The 19,632-nt window shown below is 37.5% G+C and overlaps 2 protein-coding genes across 6 annotated transcripts in view; one reads left to right on the top strand and one right to left on the bottom strand.

Annotated features, from left to right (window-relative positions):
- TMTC3 (transmembrane O-mannosyltransferase targeting cadherins 3) overlaps window positions 1-7,808 on the bottom strand; it is a 30,909-nt gene extending 23,101 nt beyond the window's left edge. The window contains exon 1 of one of the 5 annotated variants that reach the window (XM_066319248.1): window positions 7,725-7,808. The gene's annotated coding sequence lies outside the window, so the exon portion shown is untranslated. The other 4 variants (XM_066319252.1, XM_066319249.1, XM_066319250.1 and 1 more) reach the window with 4 other exon arrangements.
- A 2,417-nt stretch (window positions 7,809-10,225) lies between these two features.
- Window positions 10,226-19,632, top strand: part of CEP290 (centrosomal protein 290) — a 52,732-nt gene continuing 43,325 nt past the window's right edge. The window contains exons 1-17 of the mRNA XM_066319247.1: window positions 10,226-10,242; window positions 10,767-10,893; window positions 11,032-11,109; window positions 11,456-11,525; window positions 11,752-11,798; window positions 12,087-12,230; window positions 12,425-12,478; window positions 13,140-13,292; window positions 13,635-13,817; window positions 14,165-14,254; window positions 14,330-14,452; window positions 16,357-16,480; window positions 17,001-17,173; window positions 17,593-17,755; window positions 18,375-18,475; window positions 18,574-18,661; window positions 19,127-19,239. Coding sequence (XP_066175344.1) covers window positions 10,792-10,893; window positions 11,032-11,109; window positions 11,456-11,525; window positions 11,752-11,798; window positions 12,087-12,230; window positions 12,425-12,478; window positions 13,140-13,292; window positions 13,635-13,817; window positions 14,165-14,254; window positions 14,330-14,452; window positions 16,357-16,480; window positions 17,001-17,173; window positions 17,593-17,755; window positions 18,375-18,475; window positions 18,574-18,661; window positions 19,127-19,239 — 1,806 coding nt within the window. The 5' untranslated portion in view covers window positions 10,226-10,242; window positions 10,767-10,791. The remainder of the gene's footprint in view (window positions 10,243-10,766; window positions 10,894-11,031; window positions 11,110-11,455; window positions 11,526-11,751; window positions 11,799-12,086; window positions 12,231-12,424; window positions 12,479-13,139; window positions 13,293-13,634; window positions 13,818-14,164; window positions 14,255-14,329; window positions 14,453-16,356; window positions 16,481-17,000; window positions 17,174-17,592; window positions 17,756-18,374; window positions 18,476-18,573; window positions 18,662-19,126; window positions 19,240-19,632) is intronic.

The raw sequence follows: 19,632 nt of genomic DNA, 5'->3' as shown, positions 1-19,632 counted from the left end.
GCTACAGACAGTAGTAAACTGACTTCATTTTGAGAAAAAGGACATGACTAAACAAGAGTATTTTCTCCCAAACTGTAGAGGGGGAGCATCAGTAAGGACACAGAGCAGCTAATATTAGCCAGATAATGCAGATCCATGAATACGTAATGACTGCAGCCTTATGTTTATCACAGTTCACACATCAAACAAGCTGATGAGCTACTTGACAGCTATGGCCTACTTTATTGTCCTAAACACTGAAATCCTGGTGATTTTTTGTTTTGTTTTTGGTCTGCTGGGCTTTTTAAAAATTGCGTTTAGATTTATGATAAAACATGCTGAGCAGGAAAGGACTCACAAGGATCACTGATTCCAACTTCAGGTCCTACACAGGACAGCCCCAAGAATCACACCATGTGCCTGAGAGTGTTGTCCAAATGCTTCTTCAACTTTAAAAACAGGCCACAGAGATCTAGACAGGTGATCCTGTTTGTGGTTTGCAGTGCGGACCTGAGAGTATGACAATCACTTATCACCACAACTAGTGGCAAAGCAGCAGTGGATACAGGAAGGAATACACGTTGCAACAAGAGGCAGGTGCAGCTACACTCAAAACCAGGACACAGACAATTTCAAAGAAATCAAACCAAACCATTTGGTGTTCCTCACATATTGCCAGTTAGGGTTTTTTTTATTTTTGTAGTACTTGGAGGACTGGCTATTGATGTTACTTCAACCAAGAAAGCCTTTTTTTTAAAGCTGCCACCACCTTTGTAATTAACAAAAACAAGTAAAAAAAAACACCACAATGATGAAGGATGTTTCTACATCTTTTTCATAGAATCATACAATAGTTTGAGATCTTTAAGTTGACCTTAAAGATCATCTAGTTCAAATCCCCCTGCCATGGGCTCAATCCAAGTACTTTAAAACACTAATAGTCTTCTTGGCAGCCAGAGAAATTTTATTTAAATAAAAACAACAAAGCGTGCTACAGGAATACATGAAATGGCAGCCCACTTTTGAATTTGAACTCACCACTTTTTTTACTTCCCCCTTCAAAGAAGGTGGATTTGAAATATACGCTTCTACCCTGCCAGAATCTGAAATTCCTTTTCTGCAACAGCTTCTGAACAGTGCACTTCCTACTTCTTGAATTTCACTAATTTTACTGAAAAGCAGTGACATCTGAAAAGGACCTACAATAAACATGTCAGGATTTTCCAACATACAAGCCTTTACTATTTTAAATAACATTACCACAGAGTAAGTAATTCAAGTAATACCACCCCACAGAACCCACTGTAAGATTTATTCAAATTCAAGAAGAATTTAAGAATAGGCATTGTTAGGTCAGTAGAGTTCTGGTGACCTCCAATTCTTTACCAACACTTATTCAGAAACAGCTACTGTAACCCAACTAGCAAAAACCAAAACTGATTCCTAAGTATTGTGTCTTATCCAAATGCAAAGCTTAATCAGCCTAATTATTAGCTCTTTCAACTTTCAGTAGGTCTTAACTTTTCCTGACATGAAAAAGTATGTCAAAACACCTATTTTACTTATCCCTTAATCCTAGGTGATTCTGATGCTTTCAACAAGCCTCTTATTTTGCTCTGAATTTCTAGTATTCCTTCCACTCAGAACTCCACAATCAACACCACTTTTGACGATGCTGCTCCCTGCCACAGCTCCACTTTCCCTACATGCCAGCTGTAGGGAAAATACTGTTTTCATTTGAATGAAAGAGAACTCTTAAGCATAAATAAATTCAGATATTACATAAATCCAAAGTTCATGTTTTAGTGGTTAGCCCACCAGAGAAACTTTTCAGAGAACTCCAGAAAATATTCACATTTAACACTGAATTTTTTTACTGCAATTCACCTTCTCCTTTACACGCGCATTTCAATCACAGATACAATCACAACTACATGCAAATACATGGCCATACTTTGGCCTTTCAAGACAAGTATTTGAGTCATAGGCTATCCAGGCAATCCTGAATAGTTTTACTAAATTTACTATAAGCAACAAATATATGCAACAAAATGCACTGTTCTGATTTTAGCAGCAAGTCACACAATGTACTGCTTGGACTGTACCAAACTTGGTAGCCTCTAAAGCTATACCTCTCTGTCCTGGGTTGTAGTATAGGATGTATTCTATCACCATCTTCAGTTAATGGCCCACCAATGCCTTGTGCATGACTCATAGATAACTCCCTCCGGGAGCTCTCTCTCTTTAATAGGCCATCAAGGACCTCCTGTATGACTCATCATCCCATTGTGAGATGCTCCGCCCAGGGGAAGGAGCCAAGCATTCTCACCTGGATATAAGCTGGTATTTGGGACAGTAGAAGCAGCATGCACCCACTGGATTCCCAGAGGACTGGAGCTACCAGATCTTTCTACGAGATCACTGCTTCAGGAATACCACCTCACCTGGACTGCTTCCATCACCCTGATCAGGTTGTATTCTGACTCTGTCAGTGGTTTTTCTTTTTGTATTGTTGCATTTATTTTATTTTCCTTTTCTTCTCATTAAATTGTATTTTCTGAATTAGAGCGTCTCACTTGGTTTGTCTTCAAACCACACTATCACACTATACCTCTCTCAAATTTTAGTTGTGTGCTAAAGCACTAGGTCTTGAAAACAGAAAGGCATAATGGAAATCTGGTAAAGCCCCCATATTCAGGCACTCTGCTTCCAGGCTAAGCACAAAGAGAAAAATAGGAAAGGTAAGGCCACGTACAACCTGTAGATTGCACAAAACTGCAGCACAGGTACTTCATTATTTCTGACTTGCATTCTGGCATTTTAAGGTCTTACTTTCCTGAAATGTACAGTAAAGATACACAGAGCTGGGAAAATAATTTTTTCCACCTGGTCTGATTACAGGGTATTTTTAATGCTCTTCCTGACTTAAGCATAAATATGGAAAAAAAGTATTTGTGGTCCTTTATGTTAGCATAACAATGCAGATTTTGAGGAAGTCTTGCCATCAGAACTACTACTTCCTATCTGCTGCTGTAGTTGGGTCCATCGTCACACTCCAAGCTCCAAACCTGCAATGATCACTGACATGTTGAGAATGCAAAACTAAAGCAGAGGCTTATAAAAGATCATCTGTATTTGGCAAGCCAGGCAAAAGTATGCTTACCATTAAACTCACTGGAAAACAGCAACTGCTTCTTGGCAACCAAAACTACTTTCATGCCAGCTCATCTGTAATCAGTTTGAAGTTGGAAAGTAAGAAGCCATGTACGGAGTAGGTAATACTGAGAACCTTGCAAATCACAGATGTGCGAGAGGCTGCTGAAGCCTTGGCATTTCTGGGCTGCTCATGTGAGTGGATGTATTCTGCTTCTTACCCAACTGACATGTCGACCCAAGTATGGTCTTGCAAGTGCCAGTACTTCACTCGCAGTGGTGGATGTATTTGACAAACACCTCCAAAATGCTGTCTAACAACTTCTTTGTTAAAACTGACTTGCTGCGAGGGACAACCGCATCACTACCCGGTCCTAAACATGCAAACAGACTCAACATTCCTCAAAGTTATTTTTGTATCTCACCTACCTGCTACTTTCACAGCTTCTAAAACTACCCCTCAGATAACTTAACCACCTCCTGGGCTGTATGATGGTGAGCTTGTGGTCTAGTGCACACCCACAGAGCTACCATTTGACTGCATGAAATCAGGACAGACATGTACATCACATAATTTATTACCATGACTTATGTTGGATAATTTTATTTACAACAATATCTGACCATGTAATGAAGAATATACAGCTGAAAACAATAAACAGCAAGGTGAGCCTTGAGAGTCAGAAACTGCACAATAGTCACGAGAGCCAACTGTAAAAAAGAGAATACCCAGGCTGTACAAAACAGACTATCACTGGACTAAATTTCTCAGGCCGTTTGGCACAGAAATTTGCACTTTGCACTGCACCATTTTCACATTTGTACAGAGACATTAAGTGGAAAGGACAGAAGAGAACCAGAACTCTCAAGCCCATCTGGCTCATACAGCACATAGCTTTCCTCTTCCAGCTTCTTGAGATCCCTCTAATAGCTCATCCAGTCTTCAAGAATAACAGGCAAGAATAAAACATAAGAAAGTCCCACAAAACTGAAAAAATGCACTGACAAAAAAACCAAGTAACAACCACCAAAAGAGCTAAAACACTTTCAGGAGGTAAGAAAACAAAGTATTTCTCAATGATCGCTACTCAATCCATAACACTACAGTTTAGCACATCACATGCTGCAAGATGCAGTAGCTGCAAAAAAAAAATGCAGTATCTGCCACAAATAAAAAGTGCATAATGATGTTCTAAGAGTTTCCTCAGTTGGGAAATTTGGGAGTGCAGAAGCCATTTTCTGTCCATTAGAATTTAGAAAAAAATTGGCAAGTGTGTGTCTTGGCAAGAATACAGTTGCAATTCCACAAACATACAAAAGCTATTTAGCACTCCATAATTAGCTATCTGCCACCTTACATGAAGACTCTTGTAGGAACAAATATGTTTTTGTCCATTAGACACATCTGACTATCAAACTTTAGAAACTTAAACATACATATATATTTTTTTCTTCTACTGAGTAACAGCACTTTCAGAGATTGAAACATGTTAATAACATGTTATGCCAATTTACTAAAACAATCAGGTAATACTGGAGATGTTTTCTCTAGAGACATAAACTTTATTAATCACTGAAGGTTCTGAACTGTTTAGAATATTATTGACAGTTCACACAGAAAACCTTCAAATTATCAAAGGTGGAAGAAAATGAAGAGCTGTTTAAACCACTCCTATAGTTAACATTATTATTTTTAAATAGGTGAGCAACTAGTTCATCTAAGAGCTGGTAGCTGAACTGATGACTATCAGCAGAGATACATACAAACCAGTAGCACAGTCACTTAAAAATAGCATTTTGACTCAGCTTCTGAGGCTCTGTTAATGTCCTAATTTGTATTGCCTACTTGTTAACCTTTGTTTATTTTTATTTTGATTTAACATTCTTTCTGCTGATTTACAAGTGCTTACTGACAGAGAGATCATAATTCTGTTTTTGTTTTGCCTTTCCAAACAACTTTAAACTTTATCTACTCTTAAAAATGCCACTCCAAGGTACAACTCCAATATGAAACAACTTAGATGCACAGCTGAGATTTAAATGATTGGGCTTGAATCTGATCTAGAAGGCAATAAGTATTTGGGAAGATGAGAGGAGAAATAATACAAAACACGCCTGGATTCCCCTTTCATCTTGTTGAGATCCTAAAATAAGATAAACGTAACAAGAAAAGTTTTATTGTGTAAACCTGCAAGATTTTCACTACCAGATCAAGAGGCATGGGACTACTAGGAAACCGCTCTTCATTACACAGGAAGGTAATGGCCTCCAGCCTTCTCTTCATATGGTTCTGAAGGATTAACTAGAAGAGCACTGGCAGCTCTGATAAAAAGTCTAAACACGTGTTGCAGGCCAGATGAAAGATCTCCCAGGGGTAAAGAACTTGCTGGCAACCAAGCAGCTGAACCAACACTGGGGGACATTTTAGGTGACTCTGATATAAACAAGGACCAAAATGTAACACAATTTAAAATGGGTGAGATGAAGATACTGCTTTAGCTGGTGGTTTAGCTTCAGTTTGTTCAATGCAACTGGATACAAGTCCGTTGAAATACAAACAACACAGGTCTAGCTTACAATTCATAACTTAAAAACTTAAATCAGTAACAGAATCTCACATTTCAATGTCAAGTCTTCAGGTGTTTTTGCTGCACTCAAACCATAACAAAATAATACCTGTTCAAGTCAGAGTAACTACATGAAACTTCTTTTGTGGCCTCACTGATGTAGAAATAGTGTTTCTAAAATAACACTTATCACCACTCTTGGTGTTCCAGAAATGCAACAGCAGAAACTGTATGCTTGTTTACTCCAAAGAATAAATGAACAAAAGCTACATGTGAGGTATAAGCTAAAAACACAGCCTTTAGACTCTGCTGCTCTGTCCTTACTTAGTATGCTGGGTCTGCATACGATTTCTTGTGTACTTTAAATAACATTCCATTAGGCTTTTCATGGTGCAGTTTTTCTATTAGGTCTCTGCAAGGGCACACTATTATCAAAGCTGTGATTTAACATGTATGCCTAACTCTTCTATCAGAGTAGGTCAAACTGTTCACTATGGAGCAGAAATAATTTCTCGGCTCCAGGACTATAAGTATCTATTCCCACTAAAAGATGATTAATTTACACAAAATTCATCACGTGAGGTGATGCAAAACATAAGAAAAATTAATTTACTTGGTCCAAACCATAATGTATTTTAAATGTTTTCTCATTTTGTGTGGGGTTAATATTTCAATTTGTTTTACTCTTTTCTCACTTTGGAGTTTCCATGCCCACCTCAAACCCAAATACCTTTTACTTCTGCACCAATGGTCTTCACTAGCTGCACTAAACAATTACAACCCAGACCTGGTTTCACTACTAGCAAGTGTAGTAACATGTTCTCTGCTGATTCTGCAACAGAACACTCAAAAATGTTGATGCATATTAAATAAAGGACATTAAACAGCTATACTGGCAGTAACAGCTTGTTAACATGATAAAGATGATTTAAAAACACCCTCTCATACAGAAGCATTCTAGCATCAATGGATTATTTTCTCTACCACAGAAGGATTAATTTCCCAAAGGCTCAGTTTGTGGCTAAGGTGCCATTATTTTCTGTGCCACTTCCTACACCTATAAACGTCCTTGCTACTGTTTTACACTTATGCATAATTTACTTTATTTTTAGTAACATTACCCATTAGTACATAACCTGTCTCCTTCCCTTCCCTAACCACACAGTTTACTTTTTGTACCAAATATGCAACTATAATTAACCAACCCCTGACTGAGATATAGAAGTCTTTGGAGCCCTGCTGTGACTGGAAGAACTGGATAACTATAAGCACAAGACATCTTGCATCTTGTCAGTCTTCATTAAATATCAACACCGATCAAGAGATAGCAAAAAAATTCACAATTATTATCCAAACGAGGACAAAAGTACAAAGATAACGTTATAATCACCTTTCTCTTTACTATTAAAAACAGAACAAAATCACTGCAGCTCTACATAGCTGCTGAATAAACAAATTCAAAGAGATAATCACGCCTGGAATAGTTACTAGTTTTCTCTTTTTATTTGAGAAGAGGTCTTCACACCCATTTAACTAAAACACAGAATCCCAAACTTTCTCGGCTATCAGACCACTACCAAAACTCAGACTTGCTGGCCAGTAGTACCCAATGGATTTGAGTAGTTTATAGGTGTGCTTTTTGCCGTGCCTCCTGGCCCTCACTATTCCCTACCTACCCCCAAAGCACCGGCGTACCCGGGCAGTCCCGCAGCCCTCCCCGGCCGGGCAGGAGCCAGCACGCCGCCCGCAGCCCCGGGGCGAGGCAGGCAAGGTAAGGGCAGGCTGAGGCGGCCGAGGCAGGGCGCGGTCCCGTACACCGCTCAAGCGGCGTAGCCAGGGGTCGGGGCCGCACGGCAGCCCAGCAGGCGAGGAGGGCTCACCGACACGGCACGGCAGCTACGGCCAGCGGACTGAAACTACCGTGGGCAGCAGCTACACTGGACCTACTGCCCCCTCCGTCCCCCATCCCAGCCCCGGCAAGGCCCGTCGCGGGGAGGCGGCCGCAGAGCGCCATGCCCGCCCTACCTGAGGCTGGGACAAACACCGCGGCCGCGGCCCCGCCACCGGAGCCGCCACCCACCGCGCGCTCCGCCGCCGCAGACGCGCACGCGCGCCGCCCCGCTCTCCGCCCCGCAGAGGCTGTCGGGAAAAAGGTGGGCGGTGCGGTCCGCCCAGAGGCATGCCGGGAGCTGTAGTCCCGGGGACCGTGCCCGGTGGCGGGGGTGGTGCTCGGCGCCGTTGCCCCTACGAAGTGGCGCGCTCGGACGGGATCGCGTCCTGCCCGCCTGGCTGCCCCTCGGGACTGAGAGAACCCGCTTGGGGCTTATCTCTGGGTACCCCGGGAGCGATGACTTTCCCTGCGCCCACGGGTATCCGGGTCCGCGGGAGAGTCTGATGGCGTCGCCTGGCAGCGGCCACCGTCATCCTCCGTGAGCGGTGAGGCCACGGGGCAGGGGGTGCTCCGGGCAAAGAGACCAAAAGCTGCCCCCGGCCGGAGCGGCCCGCGCTTCCCCGGGAGCGGCCGGGCTGGGGACGGCGGGGCCGCTCCGCTCCTGCGGGCCGCCGCGGGTCCCGGACAGGCGGGGCCGGGCGCAGACGGCGCAGGCTGAGGCTGGGGGGGAGCGTCCCTCTGTGTCTGCTCTCGGCTGCTGTCTCTGCTGCGCCTCGTTGGGAAGGCAGCCGCAAAACATGGCATTTGTCAGTTCGGCAGAGATAGAATGAAACGGGGGGCAAAATTGTCTCAGTGCCGTGGAGGGATCCTGGGCTCTCACTGTATCCTGTGGCTGGTATATGCCAAACAGGAGAGAACGGGAACTCTGCAAAGATCTTCTCTTGTCGGAGGCTTTGTAATTAAGATCTTGCGCTTCGCATAGCTACTCTGGGCAAATGCAGTCGAGTAACTTACACTGGAATACCTCATGTAAACAAATACGGAGTTAGTAGAGCACATCTCCCAGATGGCCGTGGTGCTTCTCGATATTAAGTCCGCCTCGAGTGCACGCACATGACTCTGTGTTGCCCGTTATACACACCTTGGTGGGAAAGGAGCTGCTCTTGCCAGTGGTGCTTGATCTCGCTGTGGTGGTAAGGTATCACCATGTAAGCTTGGCTGCTTCTGCGTGGTTTCCTGTGGTCAGACCAGGGCACTGTTGTTCTGGTAGTACTTGAGCATATCCTCTAGACTTCCTTTTCTGTCTGAGTCTGCTGAACTTTACAACGTCTGGCCATTTTATGCATGTTCGGTTCCTTGAGTAAGTCCAGAAAATCTTATGGTAACTAATACCAAATCTCCATCTGTTTCACACATTTTGTAGACCCATAAGCTCAGCGTCTCACCACGTGGATCATCTGTTTACTGAAACCACAGGTTTTAGTTGAGGATAACAAATGAGTGAAATGATGAAAACCTCTTCAATTAAATAAATTCGCTCACAGTATGTATTTACTGTAGAACATACTTTGTGCATAGGTTGTATCCCCTACCTTACTATACCTGGTCTCCGACAAGTTGGATTAAGTTGTTTATGAACAGATCTCTCTCCTTTTGGAAAAAATTTTAGGACTGATATTTTCTTAGGACGTTATTTTGTAAGTTAAGAGAAAAAGATATATGAGAGATGGAAGGTAGCAAAGGATTGACACTAGTAAGTTGGTGTATTTGCTTTCAGAATAGTTTTGATTTTTGAGCATTTAAAACTCCTAAGTTCTACATCTCATGGTTTAAGAAAAAATGAATATGTTTAAGAACTCTGATCCTTAGACAAGGATGTTGCTGAAATCAAGTAGTGTTCAATTAACTGAATAAGTGAAAGCACCAGTATTCTCCTTGTATTATCCTTTGCCATTACAACGAAACAGAAAAGCAATAACATATATAGGGTGTCATCCTTGTGAAGTCATGGATTGAATGTAATGCATGTTTTCTGTTTTGTAAACATTGAAGAAATATAGTAAATATAGGGGATCTTGCAAGTAGTTCACATTGTCAGACAAGATGAAGGTCACTTTTATCCTCCCTTAAGCATACAGCTGTATTTCTGAATCTGGCGGCTCTTATTTCAGAATGCTTAGGCATATTAGTTTTGGGAAGTAATAGCAGTTTCAGCCTTTTGTTAAGGAAGGAGCTTTCAGTTGTTGAGTGTTTAAACTCCTGAATGAGGAACAGGGTGCACGATGGATGAGATCTCAAAATGTTGTGCTCAGTATACAGCATTGCTGAAGTTATTGATTGAGCTTTTTCTGTAAAATACATACCCCCTGCTGTGTCATTAGCATTTTGAATAATGCTGCATTTACCATTCTAAATAGTTTTATTTCTTTCATAATTTTTCTTAACCATTTGTGCTATCTTCATAATTTAGTAGTTTAAAAATGTTCTGTTCTAAACTTGTCAGAATTTGCTTTTTGAAATTTTGATCAGAAGGTCTAGAGATGCCTCCAAAGAACAGAATAACCCAAGATTTCCAATCCCTTCTGCCTTTTTCAGGTACTGCATTAACTTTCACGTATGTGAGAAATCACCGTGGCCCACAGCAACCAGTAGGTAAGCAGCAGAAGAAAGCTTTCCACCACTTTCTGATGAGATTTTTCTAAGTTTCCAGGTTGATTAATGTCCTTTCAAATGTCAGTTGAAATATTCTAATAAAAAAGAAATGATGTGTGATACAATGTCAAGAAGTTGGTGCTCACAGTATCAAATTAAAGAAAGTCTTGGTTGTATTTTAGATATTAGAAGTAATTATTTTTATGTTTGTTCATTGGCATAAAAAATACCACATTAAGAAATGAAGAAGAAAGCAAGAACATTGAAGTTAAAATACAGATTTCCTCTGTCCTGATCTTCACTGTCATTGAGTATACATGGTGTAATTTTTAACATTAAAAAAACCCAGTTTTATTATAGCCGCCTAGTTTGCAATAGATCTAAATGTGAACAGAATGTTCATCAGTGTAACTGTTATTAGAGTCATCTGGTGTGTTCAGTGGCCAGCCTCCATGAAATCATTTCACCTAAAATTAGTTTGCACTGATAATACCTGATAACTGTTATCTTAATCTCTGTTCCAGGAAAAAAAAAAGTCATACCTTCAATATGGCACCCATTTTTAGTTGGAAGAAGCTCATGAAAGTTGATCCAGATACTCTGCCTCATCAGGAGGAACTAGCGGACACATTGCTGGATATCATGTTCAAGGTGTTTGAGAGAAAGGGAACATGAGGGTTTTGTAATATCTTCTTCCATAAACTGTCTCTGGTCCTTCACATACATGAAATATTTATTTTGTGGATTTCATTGATATTAGTGTAAAACCAGTTTTGTCTCTTTCCTTAGATTGATGGGAAAGATTTAAAAACTGAAACTCCAGAAAAAATGATACACCTTTTTAAAATTGCACAATCACTACTGAAGGTTTGTATTTTCAGCCTTACTTTCTTCAATTCTGCAGATACATTTGTTTATTTTTTTGTTTAAATGGAAGCACTGTTATTATTTTTTCCCTCTTCCTGAAAATAGTGCTTACTCCTAAGGTAATTTATATGCTAAATGTGTGTTTGCACCCGAGTGCCTTCTTGTATAGGTATTGGAATTTAGTAGTGGGCAGTGAAGTGAATTGGAATAACATAGTTATATAGATGGAAAATGCAAGTAGATTTCTCAAAATAAATATGTTTTAAACATGAAGTCTATGGAACAATCTTTTAATTTATGGTAGCAGTAAATATTTCTTCTTTGCTTGCTATGCTTCTTTTCGCAGATGAAAACCCAAGAGGTAGAACTGGCACTAGAAGAAGTTGAAAAAGCTGGTGAAGAGCAAGCCAGATGTGGTAAGCAAGCTTTTTTATGCTGTTCCTAAATGATTTGTTAAATGTGGTTTTTAGATTTTTGTTCTTGGTGTTTTGTGGCTTTTTTGGTAGAGAACTGGACAAAATACCAACTGCTCTGAAGTCAATTGCATCAATGAAGCCAAATATTTGAAGTCTAAGGTTAACCATTGTTGTTTTATGTGCTTTTTACCTTACTGAGTAATTCACATTTGTTCCATTTTAACAGAAAATAATTTTAAAACCAAGTTGATGAAACTTCAAAATGAATTAGAGGTATGTTTTAAGAATTTTTTAGTGTATAGAGTTCTTTGGTGGAGTCTTTTAATTATTTTATTTTAGAATAGTATATAGTCTTGTAAAGTGATGAAATAGCCCTCCATTTTAGCAAATGCTTTTTATTGTTTTTTTTGAATATGCACCAGTCTTGGGTGAATAATTACTTGACTGTTTTATACTTGAAAAATCCCATTTATTTTAGTCTTAGCATCTGCTTTGGTTTTTTAAAATTCTTTCTACTTTGAGTATCTACTATATTTATTATGTCATTTTAATACTCATAAGATGGCACAAAAATCTGCTGGTGGTCGTGATACTCGTTTTTTGCGTGATGAGATCCGCCAACTGGAAAAACAGTTGGAACAAAAAGAGAGACAGTTAACAGATACAGAAAAAGAGCTGGAAAAGGAGAAGAAAGTGAATGAACAGGTAAGAAGGACTTGAGCTTGACATCTCTAGAAGCTGTTCTGTCAAGTATTTTGAAAAGTTGATATTCTGAAAAAAGCATCTGAAATTAAAAAAACCTACTAATGAAATAGGATAACTGTGTATGTAGCTTCTTATTTTGTTTCTGCAGTTCTTTGTGGTGTCAGTGATGCTTATAATGGTTTTCTGTCTTGTAGCTTGCTCTTCGAATTGAAGATTCTGAAAATGAAAACATCAGATTCAGGAGAGAGGTTAGCAAAACTTATTGCTGATTTACTGTATTTTCAACTTTTAAAATAAATATATTACTACATTTATGTATTTATAATTGTTGGTGTTATGTTTAATTTGGAACATTTCCTGTTTACTAGTATATGTAATACCTCTGCTCCAATGAGACCTAGTTAATTGAGGTCAGAAAGTCTCTACATTTCAGTTTGAATAGTCCTACTGTGCATTAGCTTGGCCTGGTTTTTGGGTTTTGAATTTTTAATGCTTTTCTTAAATATTTATTGACAAGTAGATTTGTTTAGTTATTGTCCTGGGGTAAAACTTTGATAATCATATGTCGTATACCTGCATACATATATGCACACGTGTATGTGTGCTTGCGGAGGTATAACAAAAGCTATTTTATTTTGTCTCTGTATTGATTAATATTTAGTCTTCCAAAAGCAAAGCTAATTTTTAATATTTTTCATGCTTTGTTCTCTTGGTCTTGTTTTCTTCTTTTTAATATGAAGAAAAAGCGCATAAAGAAAAAGGTGAGGCTTCCAAGAATTCTAAAAGCAGACTGTAGGAATTTGGATGGGTTTTGTCTGTCGTAGTTCTTTGTGTTAGATCGCTAGAAATACAGCAAGTTTGTCTTCAGCTCTTAGAAATGGATTTAAGTTTAGATTGCTTTTTGTGCAGAATGAACAATTGCGTCAGGATGTAGTTGACTATCAGAGGCAAATAGATTCTCAAAAGGAAGCAATTCCATTACGAAGAGGAGAGGTTTCTGATTACTCATCACAGCTGTTTAAAAGAAGCTCTGAGCTTGTCCAGTATTTGGATGAAATTCAGGTAAAAATCTATGCATTCTATTGAGTAGCTATCTGAGTTTTCCTGACCGTAGTGTCTCTCATGACACTATGTCAATTTACAGATAAAGTCATATGGAGTAAGGGAATTCATAATGTAATAGGGTTCTGTTGTACATACAGTCTGCATCTATGAATTTGGCAGAGTTAATGAAGTTACTGACAGGGAGAGAGATATGTCTTATGTGCTGTTTGGATTTGTTGAAATTGATAACCTGGAGGGGAAATACTGTATTCTGTGCTGATTTTGAGTAAGACTTTAAAGTTCATATGCAGGTATTAAGATGGGCACTTTCTAAAAGCAGTGTTTTCTTTATTTTTGCAGAATTTGACTGAAGCTAATGAGAAGTTAGAGATTCAAAACCAAGAAATGAGGAAAAACCTTGAGGAATCTGTGCAAGAAATGGAGAAGATGACTGATGAATATAGCAAAATGAAACTAATTGTGCAACAGTCTGATATTATTATGGATGAGTTGAGAAAGGAGACAGATCGGTACAAATTTCAAGTAAGAAATTACTAATTATTTAATAAAATTTTTTAGGTGTCTACTCTCTTTTCATATTTCAGCTTAAGTTAAAACCTTCTATCTATTCAGTTAAAACCACACACTACTCTAAAGTAGTGCTCTTTAGAAGTAGTGTGATCTTTGAATGAGCTTTAAAATTCGACTACAGATCACAGTTTTTTTTTTTTTTTGAACGTTGGTCATGCACTGTTCTCAAAAGTCATTCCCTTGCTGTTGTAATAATAATCTGTTAAATATTATGTACTTGATATAGTGTGTTTTTACATATACACAGGTTAGGCCCAAACCTTTTTGTAATGTGATGTTCATCCAAATGGCATGTCTAGGTTCAGGATCTTTCAGACCAGCTGAAAGCAAAGAATGAGGAAGATGATCCACTCATGGCAGCTGTAAATGCAAAAGTTGAAGAATGGAAGGTATGTTTTAGTACTTTTAAAATCCTTTCTAGGAATTACTTCAAGTGTTCTGATGGTATTTTATCTTCTTTTCAGAAAATCTTAGCTTCAAAAGATGATGAACTGCTAGAGTATCAGCAAATGTTATTTAACTTGGAAGAGAAAATGAAAATGGTTCAACTTGATGTAGACAGAAACAGTATACTGTCCCTTCAGCAGGTACAGTTCATGTGAGATTTTGCACACAGAGATCACCATTAACTAGATATGCTATTGACCAAATATATATTTACTCTTTCATAGTTTGCAAATATGAAATGGTTAATTTTGAGAATTAGTGAGACAGATCGATTCATTCCACTGCAAAGTTAGCTTAATAGACAATGTACAAAGAAAACTTCTCTGTACATATGTAAGTATGGCCTGAACTCTTGATAACTGGCTCTGCTACTTTCTTATTTACCTTTTCTAACTATTATGTAGTGTTTCTAAAGTATGGCTTAGGTTCTGTCCACTACATTTATTAGTTAAGGAACAGTACTCAATTACTAGAACAGTACTAGTACTCAATTGCTAGTACTCAAGTACTAGTACAGTCTTACCTAGTACTCAATTTTCTGTGTTCATTTGTCTCATCTGATTGACTCTGTGGTTCCTCATATGATAGAGCTAGCTAAATTTGTGTATCTTTCATATTCATGCAAAATTACGTAGTTCTTCACAATTTTGAATGTCTCCGCTTTCTTAAAAAACAGAACTCCCTCCCCGTCCCCCCAAAATAACGTGGTCCATTAGGAATCCTGAAATAATCTCTATGGAAAGCATACTCGCTGATTCCAGCATGATTTCCTGCCTTGCTTCCAAGTTTTTAGAATAAATTGAAATGACATTTATGTTACATTTTGTGTTCTTATAAACTGAGCAGTGTGGTGAGATACATTTATGCAGTCTTCCAAACCTAGTGACAGATAGCTTCTCAAAAGAAAAACACCCTAAAGTACAAATCAGCCTTGGGTATCAGAAGAGGAAAGCAGCTGAAAGTAACTTCAATAAGCAGCTGCTTGGTTTTAGCTAATAAGATGGCTGTAGAGGTTGCTTTTTTTGGGGGTGGGGAAGGGACATTCTTAGCATGGCATTTTGAAATGTTTTGTGGAAATAAGCATGTATTTTAAGCAGACATTTAAAAATTATATCAATTTACTGCTCAGGTTCTTACTCTAAATGGACTGAACTTTCTGTCCTTCAATGTATTTTTATATTCTAAAGGGTTATATCTAGGTTTTTGCAATTTTGCTAAGCTCTCTATTTTAAAGTTTCAAATGTGATTATATTTGTAAGAAAGCCTGAAAATCGTTTTTCAGAACATTGTGTACTGTATCCAAAGTGTAAGGTAAAGACCTTGAGATTTGTACATTTTTAAAACTACATTATTAATATTTTATATTTTATTTTTATTAATGCCTGTAACTGTTTTAAAGTCTCTTAATCTCCTACCACTTTTTTTTATTAATCACAGAAAAAATAATGTTAAGCTTTCCATGTTGTGTCTAAAGTACATGTACAAGTCCAGGAATAGGATAGTATACAGAAGACACTTCCACAGTCTGTGTGTTCCTATCAATGTATATACATCCAAAACAAGATACAATATGAATTTTTAGAAGATGGATGGTTTGCTGAAAGGCTGTCTGCAATTCACGTGTTGTGTGATGAATCGTTAGTCCTTGCAATCTTGAACTTATATATCTCAGTTCCCAATGGCAATTGTTTATGAGGAAACTGCAAGAAACCTGTTATCATGTGAAACTTTTCATCTAACACTGGCAAACTCTGAGAGTACTGTTTCCATTTAAAATCACTATACTAAAATGCTGCTTGTTTTTCTGTGTTTGAGTGCTTTATTTTTATTTTCTTCTTTATTTTTCCTGCACTGCATTTATATACCAAACTTCTAGATAATATCTGAACTCTCTGTTGTAAGTATAGTATATTTGATGTTCTGTAAATTGTTTTGTGTTAGCTACATGTCATTTCTTCATTTTGTATGTGGTATTCTATATTGGTAGTTTGCCTGTCAGTAAAGAAGGATCCTTTAATGGAGTTTCTTTTTTTTGCATGCCCAGGGTGTCCAAGAACGAGATGCTCAGATAAAATTGCTCACTGAGCAAGTTGAACAGTATACAAAAGAAATGGAGAAAAATGCATTTGTTATTGAGAAATTAAAAGATGATCTCCAAAAAGATAAAGGTAACATGACTATTTTGTATTAATGTCAAAATCAGGAAAATCAGAAACCACAAATTTACTGTTCATTCTTTATTTTTTTAGAAGCACAGGAAAAAAAATGCGATATTTGAGTAATTTTAGTCTCTAATCTTTTTTTCTTAATTTTCTTCTATTAAACGTTTGTGAAGAGTTTAAATTTATCCAGATTACTTCATTGGGTTTTATGGACAATAAAACTATACCTGATCTGTATAAGTTAGAGCATAACATATAAAGTCTCAGCTCCATCAAGAATTGAAAAGAGATAATAGCATACATTCCAAATACATTCCGGTGTCCCTACTGTGCACCCACTTACAATAATTTTGTGTGATAGAAACGTTGGGGAGAAGAAAACCTAACCTCTTTTATGTAATGTCTTGTAATTTCCTAATTAAAAAGAACAGAAAATGAAGTGTTTTCTGAAGTGTTTCTGTCTTGATTAATGGCAGATAGCAAGAATTTCTAGTTGAATTGTAAACATCCAGGATTTTTTTTCCAGGTCACTCATCTCTTACTCAGCAGAACCAAATTGGGGATATGCAAGAAAAGTTAAAAATGCTAGAAGAGAGAACTATGGAGGCTGAGAAATCAGCAGAATTGGCAGAAGCACATGCTAGAGAAAAAGACAAAGAGCTTGTTGAGACTTTGAAAAGAATGAGAGACTATGAACTGGTAAACAGTTTGTCAGAGTGGAGAGGGTATTAATTACATTTTTAAGAGAGTGTTTTGTCCTCCCATATTTATTTAGTTGTTCTAATTAAAAATTAAACAAATTACTTTGATGCCCTTCCCGTTCCTTCTTCTTTTCCTTACTGAACAGTAATTGAACACTCAAGGTATGATTCTTCAAAGGATCATGTAGCTGGAAGACCCACTCTTGAAATATGCAGACTCCTCTGTAGTCAAGGTCAGATTTATAGGATCTGCGTTTTATTTGGTAACTTTTTTCACTAAGCATAGTGCAGAAGAGTGATAGAGATTGAAAAGCATTTTTTCTTGTCTGTGTAATGATGAAAGAAAGATTCATGATCTGTTTCAGAAGGTCTTCTCTTGGTTGTTTTGTTCTTACTTCTTGTTTGGGGTTTTTACAGGGAATATATGGCTTGGAAGAAGCTGTTGCTGAAATCAAAAGTTTAAGAAAGCAAATCAAAATACGAGAACATGAGATTGAGTCATTAATAAAGGAAGTCAATAAACTTGAACTTAAAATAAATGACTTCCTTGATGAAAATGAAGAACTCAGAGAGCGCTTAGGTATGCTGTATCCAGTACATGTTCAATTATTTGTTGTGTAAAAATTGAAATAGGATTCTCCATTGGAAGTTTTTTACTGTACCAAGACACTGGAAATAATTTGTTATAGTCTGCCAATATTTTCAAGTAGTTTTAATTAATTTGGAAAAAACTGTATGAATGAACTTGGCTTTCAGGTTCCTTTGACTGAAGAAAGTAAGAGAATGGATTCTCTATTCTTTTTTTGTTTTGATTCATCTTTGACCACACACTACATAATAAACTTCGTAATATGGTATTTGGAAACCACAGCATCCTGAAGTTGTAATGCTAGATGAAAAATACAGAGCAAACTTCATATAGGCTTATTTTTAAATAGAAGAATTTAAACATAAATAAAATAATTTTTGAGTGCCTCTTTAGTGCATTTTGGGTTTCGAGTAACTGAGGTAAAATGAATCTTTCTTCTGGTCTTAATACATGGAGTGTAAGATGTGTGTTTGTTATAGTTATATATTTTATAATTCAACAAATTCCTTTTTTAACTCTACTTCTCTAGTTATGTTCTTACATAAATTAGCTGCGTTACCTATCATTAATGTTCCTCCTTAATAAAAAACTGTGATAAACTTTGTTTTAGGTCTTGAGCCAAAGACAATTATTGATTTAAATGAATTCAGAAACAGCAAAGCACTGAAGCAGCAGCAATATAGAGCTGAAAACCAGATTCTTTTGCAAGAGGTAAGTGATAAATCCTATTTTTGCGTAAGAGCTATGTAATAAAAATGCATTTGCATGAAATTAAATACAGATCTTAATATCTGAATAACAATATGCAGATTGAAAGACTTGAAGAGGAAAGAATTGAACTGAAAAAACACATTCGTAAGTTGGCTCAGGAGAAAGGAAGAAGAGTTGCAACAATAGGTAGGATGTTTTTAATATAAACTGTCCTTTCAAAAACATTCTGTTTATACTTAAACATTCTGTTTATAGTTAATTTAGCTATGTTATATTTACACATTTGTTTCAATTTAAAGGCTAAATACATTGCATTGAATCTGTAGGAAGAGGTGAGTGGTTTTGGATTTCCTGATGTTACAGCCTAGTATTTTCTTGAGTTGTGCTGACTTGTCAGCACATCACTGAGCCTTTTGTCATTGCCTTGCAGTTGGTGCAGTATGATCTCCCCAAAAATTCCAGTAAATCCACTTAATTAATGTGTTTCAAAATTTAAAAAAGTTCAATTCCATAGCACTCGGGGCACCATAAGGCTCAGATGGAAAGGTAAAAAACTAGAACTCAGATATAATAAACAAAGTGTATTCTTTTGATTTGAGACCAAGTAAAATTTCCTAATAATTTATTACTTGTACATCTACTTGCACTTAGGATTGGATGCTGATAATATGCAGATGACTGATAGCTTTACTGAAGAGAAGGGAAAGAATACAAGGAAGTTGGATTTCCTGAGCAGACATGACATTTCTGAAGTAGAAGCAAAGGTAGGTTCATAAAGCAAGTTTATGAACATTTCTTTTATTTCTCTTTCAAAAATTCAAACCACCTATTTTATAAATATTTGTTAAAATACTTATCTAGGGGCTTTTATTAACTGTTTTTAAAAAATCCCAAAATGAATAATTTGTAATATTTTTTAGAAGACTAGTTAATATTCTATTTTTTTTTTTTGTAAATACATCTTAGCAGCTCATGTAATGTGGAATGCAGAAACATGCAGATGAAGTAGTGCCAGCTGAAGTTCTGAAGACGAAGAATATAGCTGAAAATAGAAAGGCTATTTTCAGCTGTATTTCTACTTAGAAGGGAAATCTATGTACAAGAACTTCTGGCATACATGAGAATTCAGATCACTTGGAAAAAAGCAGAAAGACTTA

This window comes from Sylvia atricapilla, chromosome 5 (assembly GCF_009819655.1).
Source record: "Sylvia atricapilla isolate bSylAtr1 chromosome 5, bSylAtr1.pri, whole genome shotgun sequence".
Taxonomy (NCBI): Eukaryota; Metazoa; Chordata; class Aves; order Passeriformes; family Sylviidae; genus Sylvia; species Sylvia atricapilla.
The sequence above is the reverse complement of the archived record's forward strand: the minus strand, read 5'-3'. Positions and strand labels throughout refer to the sequence as shown.